The sequence below is a fragment of the Aspergillus nidulans genome, chromosome I, assembly GCF_000011425.1.
Source record: "Aspergillus nidulans FGSC A4 chromosome I".
Classification (NCBI taxonomy): Eukaryota; Fungi; Ascomycota; class Eurotiomycetes; order Eurotiales; family Aspergillaceae; genus Aspergillus; species Aspergillus nidulans.
This window is the reverse complement of record NC_066257.1, coordinates 761,197-776,604: the sequence shown is the minus strand read 5'-3', so window position 1 is coordinate 776,604 and position 15,408 is coordinate 761,197. Positions and strand designations below refer to the sequence as shown.

General features: G+C 51.2%; 7 protein-coding genes across 7 annotated transcripts, besides 1 other annotated feature; 5 read left to right on the top strand and 2 right to left on the bottom strand.

Annotated features, from left to right (window-relative positions):
- Positions 1–15,408: part of a sequence feature (contig 1.107 303..444822(-1)) that runs on past both edges of the window.
- On the top strand, positions 840–3,288 carry imeB (the record flags this gene model as incomplete). The annotated part of the gene is made up of 3 exons (XM_658755.1): positions 840–1,007; positions 1,060–1,803; positions 1,855–3,288. The coding sequence occupies 3 exons, from the start codon at positions 840–842 to the stop codon at positions 3,286–3,288; spliced, it is 2,346 nt and encodes a 781-aa protein (XP_663847.1).
- ANIA_11505 (uncharacterized protein) lies at positions 3,742–3,995 on the bottom strand (the record flags this gene model as incomplete). Its single annotated transcript, XM_050611543.1, has 2 exons — positions 3,742–3,864; positions 3,948–3,995. 2 exons carry the CDS (start codon positions 3,993–3,995, stop codon positions 3,742–3,744), a joined length of 171 nt encoding a protein of 56 aa, XP_050466960.1.
- ANIA_06244 (exosome non-catalytic core subunit RRP42) lies at positions 4,359–5,593 on the top strand (the record flags this gene model as incomplete). Its single annotated transcript, XM_658756.1, has 2 exons — positions 4,359–4,910; positions 4,970–5,593. The coding sequence occupies 2 exons, from the start codon at positions 4,359–4,361 to the stop codon at positions 5,591–5,593; spliced, it is 1,176 nt and encodes a 391-aa protein (XP_663848.1).
- ANIA_06245 (uncharacterized protein) lies at positions 5,980–6,846 on the bottom strand (the record flags this gene model as incomplete). The annotated part of the gene is made up of 2 exons (XM_050611535.1): positions 6,454–6,846; positions 5,980–6,384 (listed from the first exon to the last, which is right to left on the bottom strand). Exons 1-2 carry the CDS (start codon positions 6,829–6,831, stop codon positions 5,980–5,982), a joined length of 783 nt encoding a protein of 260 aa, XP_050466959.1. The 5' UTR covers positions 6,832–6,846.
- ANIA_06246 (cytochrome c) lies at positions 8,053–8,560 on the top strand (the record flags this gene model as incomplete). Its single annotated transcript, XM_050611529.1, has 3 exons — positions 8,053–8,268; positions 8,330–8,424; positions 8,478–8,560. The coding sequence occupies exons 1-3, from the start codon at positions 8,054–8,056 to the stop codon at positions 8,558–8,560; spliced, it is 393 nt and encodes a 130-aa protein (XP_050466958.1). The 5' UTR covers position 8,053.
- Positions 9,645–11,909, top strand: ANIA_06247 (uncharacterized protein; the record flags this gene model as incomplete). Its single annotated transcript, XM_050611528.1, has 2 exons — positions 9,645–10,516; positions 10,591–11,909. Exons 1-2 carry the CDS (start codon positions 9,970–9,972, stop codon positions 11,907–11,909), a joined length of 1,866 nt encoding a protein of 621 aa, XP_050466957.1. The 5' UTR covers positions 9,645–9,969.
- On the top strand, positions 14,083–15,003 carry grpE (mitochondrial nucleotide exchange factor MGE1; the record flags this gene model as incomplete). Its single annotated transcript, XM_658760.2, has 3 exons — positions 14,083–14,417; positions 14,489–14,917; positions 14,971–15,003. Exons 1-3 carry the CDS (start codon positions 14,121–14,123, stop codon positions 15,001–15,003), a joined length of 759 nt encoding a protein of 252 aa, XP_663852.1. The 5' UTR covers positions 14,083–14,120.

Here is a 15,408-nt window from a genome sequence, read left to right as displayed (position 1 = left end):
CACTCTGTGTCGCTCTCTTCGGGCCCTGGTCCTATACCTGGTGATTTATCCTGGCTCATCCCATCCCATCCCACATCATCAGACTTTCCAGCCTGCAGGTGCTCTCCGTGTCAGCAACAGCGTAGGGCCTCCTCTTGTTTGTCCAGACCTCACATAATAAGAGAACCCCTCCGTTATCCACTTGCATTATTCCCGTCTGGTTTTTTTGATTACTGCTGTGATCTACAACACCGCTTTTCATCTCTGTTCGACCGCCTCTTGGTCTCCACGCCGCTCAGAGCTCGGGAAATAGCTGTCACCGCGTCAGGGGCTGCTCTCACTTCCCTCTCCCCCCGAAAAGGCCTCCAGCTCAATCAAGCCGGAACCCCCCTTGGGATAGTGGTTCCCACTTAGACGGGGCCCGCTCCTCTCTTTACATCGATCATTCCCACTGTTTTGGGTCTTCCATCTTGCTTCCAGACATCCTTTCCCTTCCCCTCGGCTTTCGATCCTCGAACTACTACATGACTACCCCCTTCCCCCTCCTTTCATCTTCATCTTCCTCTACTTCAATCCTCCGCCGGACCTAATTCCTTCCCTGAACACTCTCCATCGATGGGCAGAGGCTGCTGTCATACTCCGCAGGCCTAATATTACTCGACTCCGGTGATGAAGACAGCCTATCATTAATCAATTCCACTATCCATCGGAAGAGTCTATATAAACCCTCCACCATATTCCATACTAATAGGGTAAGTGCCCGGTGTTGCAGAGCATCAATGGCTCAGCTAATCAGAGCGACCCAGTCCTCGAAACTCTTTTTGGTTTCATCTGCTGGCAGAGAAGTTAAAGGAGACAAGATGACTGTCTGCTACGAACATCCCTCGCGGGGCCTCACGCCGACCTCAATGGCGACGCTGTCAGATCGATTTGAATTGATGAAGGAGGTTGGTGACGGCAGCTTTGGTAGCGTTGCGGTAGCACGTGTACGAACCGCCGGTTCCAACATCGCCCGTCGGGGCACTCTGGTAGGACAGCTTGTCTGATGACTAAGGATCAATATACTGATCTGGACTGCAGGTTGCCATCAAAACAATGAAGAAGACATTCGATTCATTGGCTCCATGCTTGGAGCTGCGGGAAGTGATCTTCCTTCGAACGCTCCCTCCTCACCCTCACCTGGTCCCGGCCCTTGACATTTTCCTCGACCCGCTCACCCGCAAGCTGCACATCGCCATGGAGTACATGGACGGCAATCTTTACCAGTTGATGAAGGCACGAGACCACAAATACCTGGACGGAAAGCATGTCAAGAGTATCCTCTACCAAATCCTGTGTGGTCTCGACCATATCCACGCCCACCACTTCTTCCACCGGGATATCAAGCCAGAGAACATCCTGGTTTCCACATCCGCTCCGAACGACTCCACTTTCAGCCGCTATTCGAATCTCGTCACTCCTCCATCTACCCCTACGACTTATACAGTGAAGATTGCCGATTTCGGTCTCGCTCGTGAGACGCATTCCAAGTTACCTTACACCACATACGTTTCCACACGATGGTACCGCGCTCCAGAGGTTCTTCTACGTGCGGGCGAATACTCTGCGCCCGTAGATATGTGGGCTGTTGGTGCCATGGCAGTGGAGATTGCGACGCTCAAGCCCCTTTTCCCCGGCGGTAACGAGGTTGACCAAGTTTGGCGTGTCTGTGAGATCATGGGCAGCCCAGGGAACTGGTACAGCAAGTCTGGTGCTAAGCTTGGTGGTGGTGAGTGGAAAGACGGCTCTCGGCTCGCGCAGAAGCTAGGCTTTACGTTCCCAAAGGTATGCTTCTTTCTGCTCCGAAGATAGAAATTCGGCTGACCCTTAAAACAGATGGCACCCCATTCAATGGAAAGCATTCTGCCAGCCCCACAGTGGCCAGCGGCTCTGAGTAACTTTGTGACCTGGTGTCTTATGTGGGATCCCAAGAATCGACCTACCTCTTCACAGGCAATGCAGCACGAATACTTCGCTGATGCAGTGGATCCCTTGAGCGTGAGACCGAGGTCCTCAACTGCACGACTTCTCGGTCGAAAGCAGTCTGAAAAGAGCGTCAAATCTCCCACCAAGGATACCTACGAATCCCCCACGCTATCGTCTAAACCATCATGGTTCAGAAGGTCATTAATTGGCAGATCAGAGAGCCCTGCTCTTGTTGAGCCCGAGCAGCCTTCCAAGCCAACACTCCCTGCACTTGACTCGAATGTTGATCCGCAGTTGCTGAAGCCAAAACACTCCACAAGCAAACGTGCTACTTGGGCTCATGGTGCTCCAATGCCAATCCTACCCTCCATCCGTCCCGTCTCTCCTCTATCTAACGCAGTCACTGCCCAAGCCAATCCTCCAGCCCAAGAATCAAATACCAACGCCGCCAAGTCAAGCAAGAAGATCGGCCGTCAACTTTCAGTTAACTCTCACGGAAATCACTATGGCGATGTCCACCGACAAGAAGCGGAGAGAGCACTGAACGGCCTAGGAAACAACAGCACCAGTACCATCAGCCAGAAGGAGAGCTTCTTCTCCCACCTTCGGAAACGCGCTCGCCGACTCTCCGGTCGCAACCAGAATGCGATGAATGATGATATTGAGGCCAACGCGGGCTGCATGCCTTGGTCAAATCGTTCATCGCTAGCTCTGGATTCTGTCAACGTTAGTGAGGCAAAGCAAAACTCTGATTTTTCGGAGTTAGACAAGGCCGTTCAGAACGTGAGGTACTCCATGGATTCGGCCGCTTTGGGAAACGTTCCGGTTAGCATCACCACCCCTGTTGAAGCTAGCAAGCGTCAGTCAATGCCTCAAGGGTCCATTCGCTCAATGGGAGATAGCCCGGCCTCGATGAATGGTAATGGTGGGCCAATATCGAGTCGCACCCGACGTGCGATGCAGATGACCAACCACCCGGTTCACCGCTACGAGACACCCGAGGAGGAGGATGAGCTTCTAGATGAAGTCCTGCACTCCGCCAGCAGTGCTGCAATGCGTTTGGCACAAGCACAGATGTCAGACACATCGTCAAACTACAGCCGTCCTCTGTGCAACGAGCAATCCCACAATTTGCCTAGTCCTTATCCCACTCCTTCGCCGTCGGCTAAATGCGACGGAGTGTCTTTCGGTAATGAGGATGCCGCACCGAACAGACGCCTACCACTTTCGGACGAAAAATCAGCCACTAGTGCAACCCGTCAGTGGCCTACACCGCCATACGATGATGGAGACTGGATGAACCCAGCCTCCACAAAATTTTTGACAGGCTCCACCTACAGGTAGCTCATATCCCAATTCTCTGATTTTCTGGGAATATGTGGCTCATCTCCTGACATCTCACCTGCAATGTCGTGTATACATAATCAAAAGGGAAGTTTTTGTGGTTGTTCATAAGGCGCATGGGATATGGTGTCGGCTATTACCTGGTTTCTGTTTTTTGTTCACCTTCATTCCCCTTCCTATTTACATTTTCGTGACTCTGCTATTTGTTTCCCAGCTTTATAGGGCTTGGTAGAGCCCGGGATTTATTTGTCGGCTTTCTTTGTCTTCATACCCCAAAGGCCTTTTATAGATACAGTCGGCCTCGCACTGTTGTCTTTCCTTTGCTGCATCATGTTTCGACCCCTACCGCGCGGGTCGTGGTTTTTCATGCATCACTTATTCTATATACATACCTATATATACTTTCCTCCTCACATCCACCCCAACCCTCCCTCGAGCCTCCTACGCACCCTTTCATTTGTCGCTCCTTTCCACCATCTCTTTCTCCGTCCTTCCTACCCCTGCTACCCCAGCATCACTCCTGGTAACCATCTGTTTACGGGAAATGATGTATCGCACTCCAAATTCCTTTCTACGCTGTACAATCTTTTACTAATCGTGATGGCCACGGGTGGTCGGCCTGACTCTTAAGGATTTTGTAATATATTACACCCACTTACGGCGGAAAGAACCGTCTTGTACATCCACTGCATGGACAAAATGAGCATTTCATCTTGAATTTTATCCCTAAAAGCATAGATATTTTACCTAGTTGAAACGGAGAGCTTTAAACCGGGATATATACTTCGTTGCTGACAGTCCATAGTTTATGAGCTGGGAGCGGAATGGAAGAACGATTGACCGTCTGAGTAGAATTTCCCAATCTAGCACAGTCAATTGCATCGCGAGTAACCCACCTCAACGAAAAGTCATTATCAATAATTTCAGCATGGCTTACCTTTTTCTCTGATCAGGATCCGTTTACCTAGCATCTGGTGCCCGAATTCGCTCATTGCGACGCACAAAACCCCGAGTGCTAGGTAGCAGCTTGCTCGCATAACCAAAATTTCGCATTTATACCTCCGCTCCCAATGGCCGCCCAACGACAAGCCTCATCTGCTTCGCAGACCCCTCATTTCTCTCCTGCCGAACTCTCCTACCTCTACACATCACTCTCGCTCCCTGGCACACCGATCCGGCCAGATGGCCGCTCACCAACGCAATTCCGCCCTCTCACAGCAGAAACAGATATCCTGCCCGGCACGAATGGCAGCGCACGGGTCGGGTTCGCAGATGGCACACAGGCTATTGTGGGCGTTAAGGCTGAGGTTGAGAAGACTATTCTCGGTGTTCAAGCGCAACAGCTGGAGGATGCGGAGGGGTTTGGCGAGGCCGGCTCAGACGGCGAGGGTGGCGCCGGCCGGGGTTCCTCGTCTGGCCATGGATCGTGGGTACAGATGGCCATTGAGATTCCTGGCTTTCGAGATGATGATGCCTTACCTGTTTTCTTGTCTGAAATGATGAGGGAGCCACTGGTAGAATCTGTCTCGGGCGGGGAGAAGGGTGGTGCTGAGGAGATGGTTGGCGGGTTGAAGGGACGGCTTGTGATAAATCGGAGGTGGCATTGGAGGCTGTATATTGATGTGGGTTTCCTATACACCGGTTCTTCGTACTTTGGTATGTGCTAATATGCGATGTCTAGGTCCTGCTCCTTTCACAACCATTGTCCTACCCCCTCCCCCTTCTATCTCTTACAACCTACCTCGCCCTCCTCGCAACAAAGCTGCCAAAGCTAAAATCAAAAGGCGAAGAAGACCCTTTTTTCGACGATGACTGGAACGCTGCCGAATACTTATACCCCCGTGTCAAACCCGCAAGAACCACCATTCCGAGCTCAATATCCGTGCATAAAGTCCGACCTCCCGTTACGCTGCTCGTCATTTCCGTGGCAGAGAACATAATTTTCGACCCAAGCCGTGAAGAGATTGCTGTGGCGGATGCAGTGCTCGCAATTTCAGTAGCACATGACACTGACTCGGGCCCGCTGAAACTGCTCTCAATCCGCACGATCGATCCTCCGTCGAGGCTTACGCAGCCGGGAATTCCGAACTCGGAGAATATCGCGACAGTAGGGTCTACGGCTGCGGCTGAGGAGTCACTGATCATCAATCCTTCCACTGGAGAGGAGGAGGTACCAGGTGTGTGGAGGCCGCGGCGCGGTGGTGTAAAGAGGGCGACGATCGCCAAGATGGTTAAGATGGTTTTGGAGAAGGGAGGAGTTGGCGAGGAGGTTCTTGAGGGGCTGGAAGGGGTTGAAGTTGGATGAACTTAGGGAGGCAGTAATCGAGGCCTTACTCTCCAGTACGAGTGTTGTCGGACACCTGAAGCGAGGACGACCCGCCGACGTTAATGATGCAATACTCTTGGTCTGCATACTCAGCATGCGATACGGACTTGGATATTTACCCAACTCTGTTGGAGCAACAGTCGCGAACGATTCCGCATGAAGATAGAGTGCCGATGACAATGAACATGTATATGCGCATAATAATACATGAGTTAACAAAGACTATTCAGTCCTTCCTATACTATACATAATTGCTCAGCAACCGCCTCAATAAGAGGACTAGCTCAATACCTGCATAGCACCCTGACCACATACCCCAACCCAAATTCACATCAAGCATCAGCCACCCACAAGTGACCGCAACCCTACCAAATCCCCAACCACTTCTTGATGGGCCTCCTCTTCCCCTCCCAATCCACGTACTCCCCGGCACCCGCACCATCGCGAGCTTCAGGAGCAATAGGTGACTGATCATCCACCTGCTCTGCCCGCGTCTCCTCCTTCGCAAGATCCTGCTCACTTGGCTCCTCCAGCCCATGGGCAATCCGGAACTGCCTCCTCTTCTCCGCGTCTTCCACGGCCCTCATCCGCTTCTCCCGCGTCTCCACAGAGGTATGTTGCACATGCATCCGAAACACCGAGAGCGCTTGAGAGATAGTATCAATCGGGTGACTCAGTAGTGCCGACCAGGGCGGAAGAAGGTGCGCGAAGGGACTAGTTGCTTTGAAGTTTGTGGTGAACGTAAATGTTGCAAGAGATGTTAACACACCCTGCCAACTCACATATTAGTCACATACGTCCCAACCCAGAAACGAGTTTGCGGGTAAATGAGTACGCACAAAAGCAATCCAGACATGAATCCACCGACTCGTCAAAAACCGAAACATGACCGTCCCCTCGGGCGGGAACATATTCGGGTACTTCTTTTTTGCCCGCTCCGCCTCTTCTTTCTCAGAGAACTTGGGACCGGGGTAGTTAACGACTTTACCATTGCGTGTTGGAACGACGCGGCGCGCAGGATGTGAGGGCGGGCGAAATTTATCTGGTTGCGCGAGGACGCGCGGATTTTGGCTGTTGTCACTTGAGGAATTTGTTGATGCGCAGCGGTGCGTCGGTGGGAGCCTGCCGATGCGGGAGGACCGGGACAGGAATAGGATTGCTCGTGCTGAGGGAACACCTCGGGGAAGGAGGAATGGGGGAATGGCTGATGGGGGCATTCTGTACGAATTGCTGGTTCTTGGCTGCGATTTCTCTATATGCTAGCTTCTGGTCGCCGGCATAACATTTTGGTGTTGATATAATCATGTGACTTCTGCCGCCGGGAATAAGGCATCAAGGCATCAAGGCACAAACACATTTTTTCTAATGGCCGCTAAGGCATCAGGCCACTTCGGATTAGGGCCGGGGAGAGCGGGAAAAACTCGCCATGACTAGGCGAATGAAAGGATGCAGATTTGTTATTACGGGGAGGGCTACTCCGGCCTCCGTAGCCCACCGTTGCCCATTCCCCGAGACAGACAGTGCAGAGCTCCAAGTAACCAGCGTCTCTATGCGCTGGAATGAGGTCATGCCATGACGGCATGCAGAATCACCAATCATCTTTTACAGTATAGTAGTTAGGCTCTATGATAGATAGATGTCATAGAAGGTGCATTGTTGCTATCTAGAGCTGCATAACTGAGCCCTTAGACGTAGTATATAGGATTACAATAGTCTCTAAATAAAGCTTCATCCAGCCAGGCGTTATTTGCAGTGACCGATTCCTGACCTCAGACCCGGCAGCGCCCGTTACTCTGAGCACAGTGCTGAATCATCCTACCTCTGATTGGTCAATTCCCAGATCACGGGTGTCGTCGGGGGCGCGACCAAGAAACCAGCTCTACAAATTCCCTCCAAGTTTTTTTCTTCCCTTTGGCCAGTCCGCTTGACTTGAATTCTGTCTTTCATCTTCTCTGCTACATACAACTCTTTGTACTATACCACTTACCTCTTTACATAACCCTTTCTCTCTACCTCTTTATTTTTTATCACTCACAATGGCTAAGGGCGGTGACAGCTACTCTCCTGGTAAGTAGTTTGAATTCATCTCTTCGTTTCGGCTAGGCGCTCTCTGCTGGGGGTGATATTCACTCCACTGCGTGCATTGTCGAAGTGAACGAATATGTGAGACACAGGCTGTGAATGATGTGTTGGGTCTGGTGAGAACATTGTCCGATCCAACACAAGCTCAAAGTTGCCCACTTCTGGATCGCCATTTGATCGCCAGCACAATACAATTTCTACTTCTATCGCGCGCTGGCAATCCTCACTTTGCAGCGGATGCTTTATTCTTCATCGTCGTCGCCACAATGACGAGCTTCGACGCTTACTGCTTCACGACCACTCTCAGCATGCGCGAAGCCGAACTGGAAGAGCTGGAGAAAGAGAAAGCGGACCAGAATGCTAATCAATTGTTTTTTCCAGGCGACTCTACCAAGGGTGCTAAGCTCTTCGAGACCCGTTGCAAGCAGTGCCACACTGTCGAGAACGGCGGCGGCCACAAGGTCGGCCCCAACCTCCACGGTCTCTTCGGCCGTAAGACTGGTCAGGCTGAGGGCTACGCCTACACCGATGCCAACAAGCAGGCCGACGTCACCTGGGACGAGAACTCTCTGGTACAATCCCATGACAGCTCTAACAGCTCTGGGCCGATTGCTAACTTTCTTTCACCAACAGTTCAAGTACCTCGAGAACCCCAAGAAGTTCATCCCCGGTACCAAGATGGCTTTCGGTGGTCTCAAGAAGACCAAGGAGAGGAACGATCTCATCACGTATGTAACGCTGCTTACCACGGATAGGGCACATAGGCTAACAGGATGCACAGCTACCTCAAGGAGAGCACTGCTTAAATCGTTCGCGATTAGACGAGATAAACCGCCCCCTGGGGATCGCCGGGCCTCTGGCTAGGTGACAGGCGGGTACTGTAACATTACACCTAGACCTGGTTTTGAAGCGTCGGGACATGGAGGATATTATAGAGTCTTGTTTCCTTCGCCATCCTTGTCTATATGCCTTATTCCCTTTCCCTTTACCCTTGACGGATGTGTTTTTTCAGCTTTTGTGTATCATGGTACCATAATGAATAAAGAGTCTCCTCTCACGACATCCAGTTTGCCTCTACCCTTCTACCTACTAACGTGCTACCTAGTTTTAAATTCTGAATTTCGTCATTTCACGTGACACGGGTTGTTTATCACGTGTCGGGATGACTCGAAAAGTCGCCTTGTTATAAAAATAGCTAATCAGGTTATCAGTTTACTTTCGATCTACAGGCCACAGCACAGCCTATGATCATGGCGATGGCAACGTCTCAGTTTTTGCTTGCCAAGCTGCCCAATAATGATGTACTCGTCAATGGACGATGGACGATCTAACCCAGGAATGCCATTGTAGCCTGGACAAATGATTGGCTGGCAGCCTAGGATGAGAAGGAGTTCCCCAAGGCCTGACTCTTGCCTACTCTGGACAAAGTCAAAGACAACCTTGAGTCGTTTGATTCGTGCATCAGATAGTTGGGGACCTCGAAAGGCATCGAGACAATCCGGAGCAGACCGGCTCGTTGGCTGTGGACAGGTTGACATACAGCACATGACCGCTCGCGCATCTCGTTATTGGCCCAGCCTCCTCCTCCTGCGCCCCCTCCATAAATTCCCCAGCACCTCGATTGATGAACCCGGTCGAGGCAAAGTCAAGACAGAGAAGACCGATTAAGGGCGCATGCGAGGGGCTTGCAAGCATCTCGTCTTCCGTCGGACCTCGTCGGTTACTCGCTTTACTTCTGCGCTTTTTGATATTGGATGAAACTCAGGCATCTAGGCTGGAATATCGGCGGTGCCTTTCCAGCACCAACACTAACGTGGTCAACAGTTTTGAAACACATTCGTGAGGGAAATACCCAGGTTCTAACTATATACCGTTCAATGCAAATCGTTTGTAACTCCTGTCTCCCTTCCGGTATTCGTGCGTCGTGACTTGTCAGCCCTGCTCGCTGGTCCTCAGGCATCAATCAAGGTCTCTCCCGCCGTCGCATTATTCTTCAACACCTGCGTTGTCTCTGCAGCATCTGCTAGCTTGCTGCTTTTGTGCTTTTGTCCTTATCTCATCCCCGCTACTCTGTCCTGTTGGACTCGATTTTCCGCACCTCCCCCACCTACATTCTGCTAGTCCAGCAACCTATACGTTAGCGCCCTTGCGAACCTCCTCCCCCTCCCTTCGTGAACCACCACTTCCGGCGGTTTATTGAAGACGTCTGGGGAATTATAGTGTTGAGAGTGGCCGTATCACTTCAGGAACCCCTGCGCGCAACGCCGTCCATCATGCTGGACGAGCTAGATAATGTTTTCGACGACCATCCGTCTATGGATGCGTCGCTCGAGGACATTGAGAACACAAGTAATCGCCACCGCTCACCAGTATTTGGTCTCCCATCACAACACTCAGGTTTTAGGTCGGAAGAATCGGACTGCGAGGATGAAGATACAACACCCGTCGATGAACGCTGGTCGCCGCCCGGCTTTGGAAGAAGGTATGATTTTGTCCCATATAGCGGGTGGTATAGACACCAGCCCTATACGCGCAAGATCGACCACGAGCGATTCGGGCTGAAACCAACCGTGGGAGTTAGTCCAACACAGTCGCGCGAAGCCAGTCCGCAGTATGAAGATGCGCCAGAGGCTCCCGCAGTAGGACGCCGTGCCGTTTCCACCGAGACGGGGGACGTCATCGTTGCCGCCAACGTACCGTTACCGCCAGAAGCAGATTCACCACTGAAGGGCCGGTCGCCCAGTCCAGTGCGAATGCCTTTACGGCCGATCCCTGACGCCGAGACTGTGGACTTCAAGCCCGAAAATAACATAAGCAATTGTAGGCTACCCTTGGTTTGACTACCCTGTCCAGCTTGCTGGCGCGGGATATACTAACACCTAGACCTCTCAAAGATATCCGGTTCGCTGTGCGCGCAGAAGTTCAGCACCGGGAACCGTTCGTCGCATTCTTTACTTACCTGCGCTCTAAGTTCGATCGCATCACCAGCTCCAAGTCCAATACCACCCTATCCGTCCTGATTGCCCTGCTGTCTATCGCTTTCTTGCGCACATTATTCATGCCGAGTATCCCATCAGCAATTCCAGACCTGGTCAAACTGTCGGGCTTTGCGCGCTCTTTCGAGCCGCTTATATATTACTCCGAAAATGGTGTGCAGCAGATTGGAACATTACAAGAGACTGGCGTGGCTGTCTGGGATCTCAGCGAATCGGTGCGCGGGACCAATATGACAAGTGCACCCATCATCGTCCGCCAGCTCGACGAGCTGTCGGAATCGCTCAAGTCGCTTTCGCTAGAATTAACCCGTTTTTTTGCCAACGTCGACTCGGACGTCGACTCGATCCTGTTGGTTATGGACTGGGCCAAGCGCGAGCTGGAAACATTATCATCACAACCGCCAAGTAGTTTACCGTCCATTGTCCTTGATAACGTGCAAGACCTCCTGTCGCGACTGGGCACTCTCGAGAGAGTCGCAGGATCCAGCGGTGATGGTACCACCGAGCTCACCACCACCCCTACTACATTTGGAACCATTGTGACAGCCCTATTCGGCCAAACCTCGGCGCAGCGCACTCGCGCAACCCTCACACGGACCTTCACCGAATTCCTTTCTGTGTTGGAGGAGTCCATCAACAGCGAACTCACCCATTCGACGGCACTGTTTGCGCTGTTCGAGTCCATCGACCGCCAGTTCCTCAATCTGCAGCGCACAGTCGTCCGCGAATCCGATGCCCAGGAACGGGCCGAGGGTGAAATGCTCAGCTCCCTTTGGACCCGAGTCCTTGGGCCCGACGCCGCCGTTGTGCGCAAGTATGAAAAGAACAAGCGACTCTTAGCAAACGTCCGCAGTCGCACCGTCTTTAACAAGCACCTCCTCATGGACCACCGCGGTCGCCTTTTGACACTCAAAGTAAACCTAGAAACACTGCGGCGCAAACTTGTCAGTCCACTTGTCCGGCGTAACGATTCCGTTAGCTTTGCTGGCGCCGTGGACCCGGGGAGCAGTGGCGGCCGAACACTTGGCCCTGTAGAGGCAGTGATTGAAGGCCAAATCAAGGGTCTGGAGGGGACATACGATTATCTTCGTTCTGTGAGGGAGAAGCAAAAAGCTAAGCTTATGGAGATGGTGTATGGGGCTGGTCGCAAACTGCCGTCGTCGACTTCGCTGCTTGCCGATGGATCTGAGGAAGGTGACATGATAGATGGTGCATGATTTCGCATCTTTCTCTTTTCTCCTTTCCTCGGCATTCATCCTCTTCTCTCCGTCTCCGTCTCTCCTTCCTTCTCCGTATAATCTCTGTCCTTCTGCATTATCGGTGTCTGGCGTTACCAGGAGTCTATCCGGGTCTGCTGCTAGCACTACTTCTTGGTTGTGTAGGCTGCGTTCAACGTGCTCGCCTTGCATTCGACTCCTTGCATATACGCACTTCTGTCTGGACATCACATACATACGCCATCTTTGTGTTATCCGCGCTGCCCCCTGCCTATTGCTGGCTACGGTACATACTCACCTAGTCGTCGCAACCAGCGGGTAGGGCGATAATGCAGGAACAATCCTTCCATATATCCCACCATTGCTTCTTTTCCTATCCGTCTCTTTCCATCCATCGGTCACGGTTAGTCATTTTAACGGCGAACAAGGCGAGAAGGCAGGTAAAAGCAGAGATAGACGACCGGTTCCGGGACTTTCTCATCTCATCTATATCTCATTGATCTCCCTTCTACCTTGTCATTTCCCCCTCATTCCTCATTGCGTACATGGTCATGGTTTTTCTGCTGCGGAGTGGTTCGCATATTTGGTTTCGTTCTGCCTCGTTTGTCTCGTCCCGTCTTGTTCTTCTTCCTTCAGTTTCCTCAGTTCCCCCTATCCCTGATGTTTCGTTCTCTTCCTATTGTCTGCATATTCGGTTCGTCGGTTACAGCACGGTGTCTGGTGGTTTGTAGGCGGGCTATTTAAGGCGATGGCTAGGCTTGCTATTTATTCTACGCTATTGAATCTACTACGTACGTTCTTGAAGTGTCTTGTTCTTTGACAATGTAGACGCTAGCTTCTTACAGCCACAACACAATGTTGGAATCAATGAAGCTGAGAATAAGGGCTACAAAAACAAGCTTCATGGATAGACGGCGACCACCAAACAAATAAATTAGAATAAATAGAAGCCGGCTATCTGGGAGACAAACTGGGACCTCGAGAGGGAGGCTTTTCTTGTCTTTTGAACTCGACTTTGCGCTTAGTCGCACTAGAATCATCTGTTTTTATGCCTCTTCTCACATCGTCCCAACCCCCCCCCCTTTTTCATGCTTTCATGATCTTCAATGTCGTCTCTTGGGAGCTTATAGTCCCGCCCTTTGTCTTCAACGTCCTGCTGGCACTTTGGCGTATCTTCATCCATACTGACAGAAGCGTTCCCAAGTACAAAGCCACAACTGTGCCTGGCATAGTATTTGGCTGCAAATGTATTCAGCCGCTCCGCCGTCATCACTTCAAAAGTCTCAACGGCCTGGGCAGCCTGTATTGGTCATAGCCTTTCCTGTAGCCGCCAAAAGAGCTCGGCTCACCGTTTCTGGGGAAGGATCCCTCCTGCCGTAAGTCCATCCTCCTGATCTGAGGAATATAGGGCTAACAGTCCCGGTCTTTTGGTATATGCCTTGCAGTGGACATACGCTCGCAGTGAATAGTCCTTCCTTTGCCTCAGTCTGTCATATATCTCTATCTATAGAAATCATTGACGTTCAAAGGGTGGATATGAGCTGCGAATCGCATAAGTCGCCCATTATAGAACGCAGTTACCCGAAAGCGCCACGTGATTGAGTACTGCTCTCCGTCTGACGCTCACGCCCTCGCCCCTAGGATCTGAATCTGTGGCAAGAATGATGTATCAGCAGCATTCTATAATGGCGCTTCTACTGGGTACCCACCGACTCTTGTTTTGCCTTCCCTACGGAGTAGGCGGCATGTTTACGCATAGAACATGGCATCTCCGCTCTTAATTTATCCTGAATTGAGCGCTTGTCCAAGCTACTCGTTATGTGTCCTGTCATCTCTAACAGTAAGGCTGTCTCTCAATTAGTGCCATCCGTGCTCTCTTCGGAGGAGCTGACCTCACTGGACCCGGCTAATAACGGCGAATAGCTCCTCAACTGTAAAATTTGAAAACACTTGATTAATACTCCAGACAGAATCTATCTGCGGAAGTCCACCCATTTATTGACCTCGGGTATGGTTTCCACAATTACTTGGGACATCAAAGTATGATACGCGTCGCATCTCATGTATAGTTCGGTGGGATGTTTTTCCTTCGGCGCGGTCAGGTGACGTCGAAGCTTTCATATTTTCTGCTGTAATGCCGAGTGTCTCATTAGCACCAACCCTGTTCCTCTACCTTCAATCATTATAATCTCCAAATCACATAAATTCATAATGTTCAAGCGAACTCTCCTCAGACAAGCTCAGGCCTCCCGGGCTCTGTTCTCTGTCCGTTCCGCTTCCACAGCGCCTCTGGCCATCCGTCAGCCATCACAGTTCCAACCACAGCTCCTCCGTCCCTTTGCTCGCATTCCTAGCGCTCGATGCTACTCTACAGAGAACAAGACAGAGACTCAAACAGAGAACGGTGAAAAGGAACAAAAGGACAATGGCAACGAATCCACAGGGACAGCCGACGAACAATGCCAGAAAGAGCTGGAAGAGAAGAAGAAAGAGGTTATTGAGCTCAAGGTAATTTACACTCCAAACTGGTCCCATCGTTCTCTTTGATTGCCTTAATAAACTAAACTGACTGTTCCTAGGACAAATATGTCCGGTCTGTTGCAGACTTCCTGAACCTCCAGGAACGCACTAAGCGGGACATGGAGAACGCCCGCAACTTCGCCATTCAACGATTTGCCGTCGACCTCCTTGAGAGTATCGACAATTTTGATCGTGCTCTTCTAGCTGTCCCAAAGGAGAAGCTTAATGCTCCGAAGACCGAGGAGAACAAGGACCTCTTGGATCTCGTCGATGGTCTGAAGATGACCCAGAACATCCTTTTGAACACTCTGCAGAAGCACGGCCTGGAACGATTTGACCCCGGAGAGCCTGGCGAGGACGGAAAACCCCAGAAGTTCGACCCCAAGATCCACGAAGCTACCTTCATGACCAAGGTCGAGGGCAAGGAGAATGGCGAGATCATGTACACCCAGAGCAAGGGTTTCACACTGAACGGCCGTGTCCTGAGGGTGAGTTTGCTGCGTATTGACTGGAAACCTTTGACCGCTAATCATTTGTGCAGGCTGCCAAGGTTGGAGTTGTGAAGAATGACTAAACGCTATCCTCCGCTCGGCCGATACATACCTCTGTACACTATAAAGTCTTTCACCCACTATGAAAGGGCCCCACTATATCCCCTCACGGCGCTCACACCTCAACCTCCACCTTTATGCTCCCGGATGGACGTCTATTCTGTCTATGAACGCATATGTATGATACACCTTTCGTACGATTGGGGGCGTCAGGACTGTCTTCTTTTGGATGCCTTTTCTAGATTCATCACGGCGTTATGTTGCTTACAACCCTCCCTCCTCTGTATACTACTATTAATGTTGACTGGTTTGGTCATGTCGTTTCTTTTCTCCTAAAAATATGTCGGCAATCATTGGCATGATATGGCACAGGATGATTACGTTTCACCTTTTCTCATTTCATCCTTCTTGGACTAGCACCTGCAGAT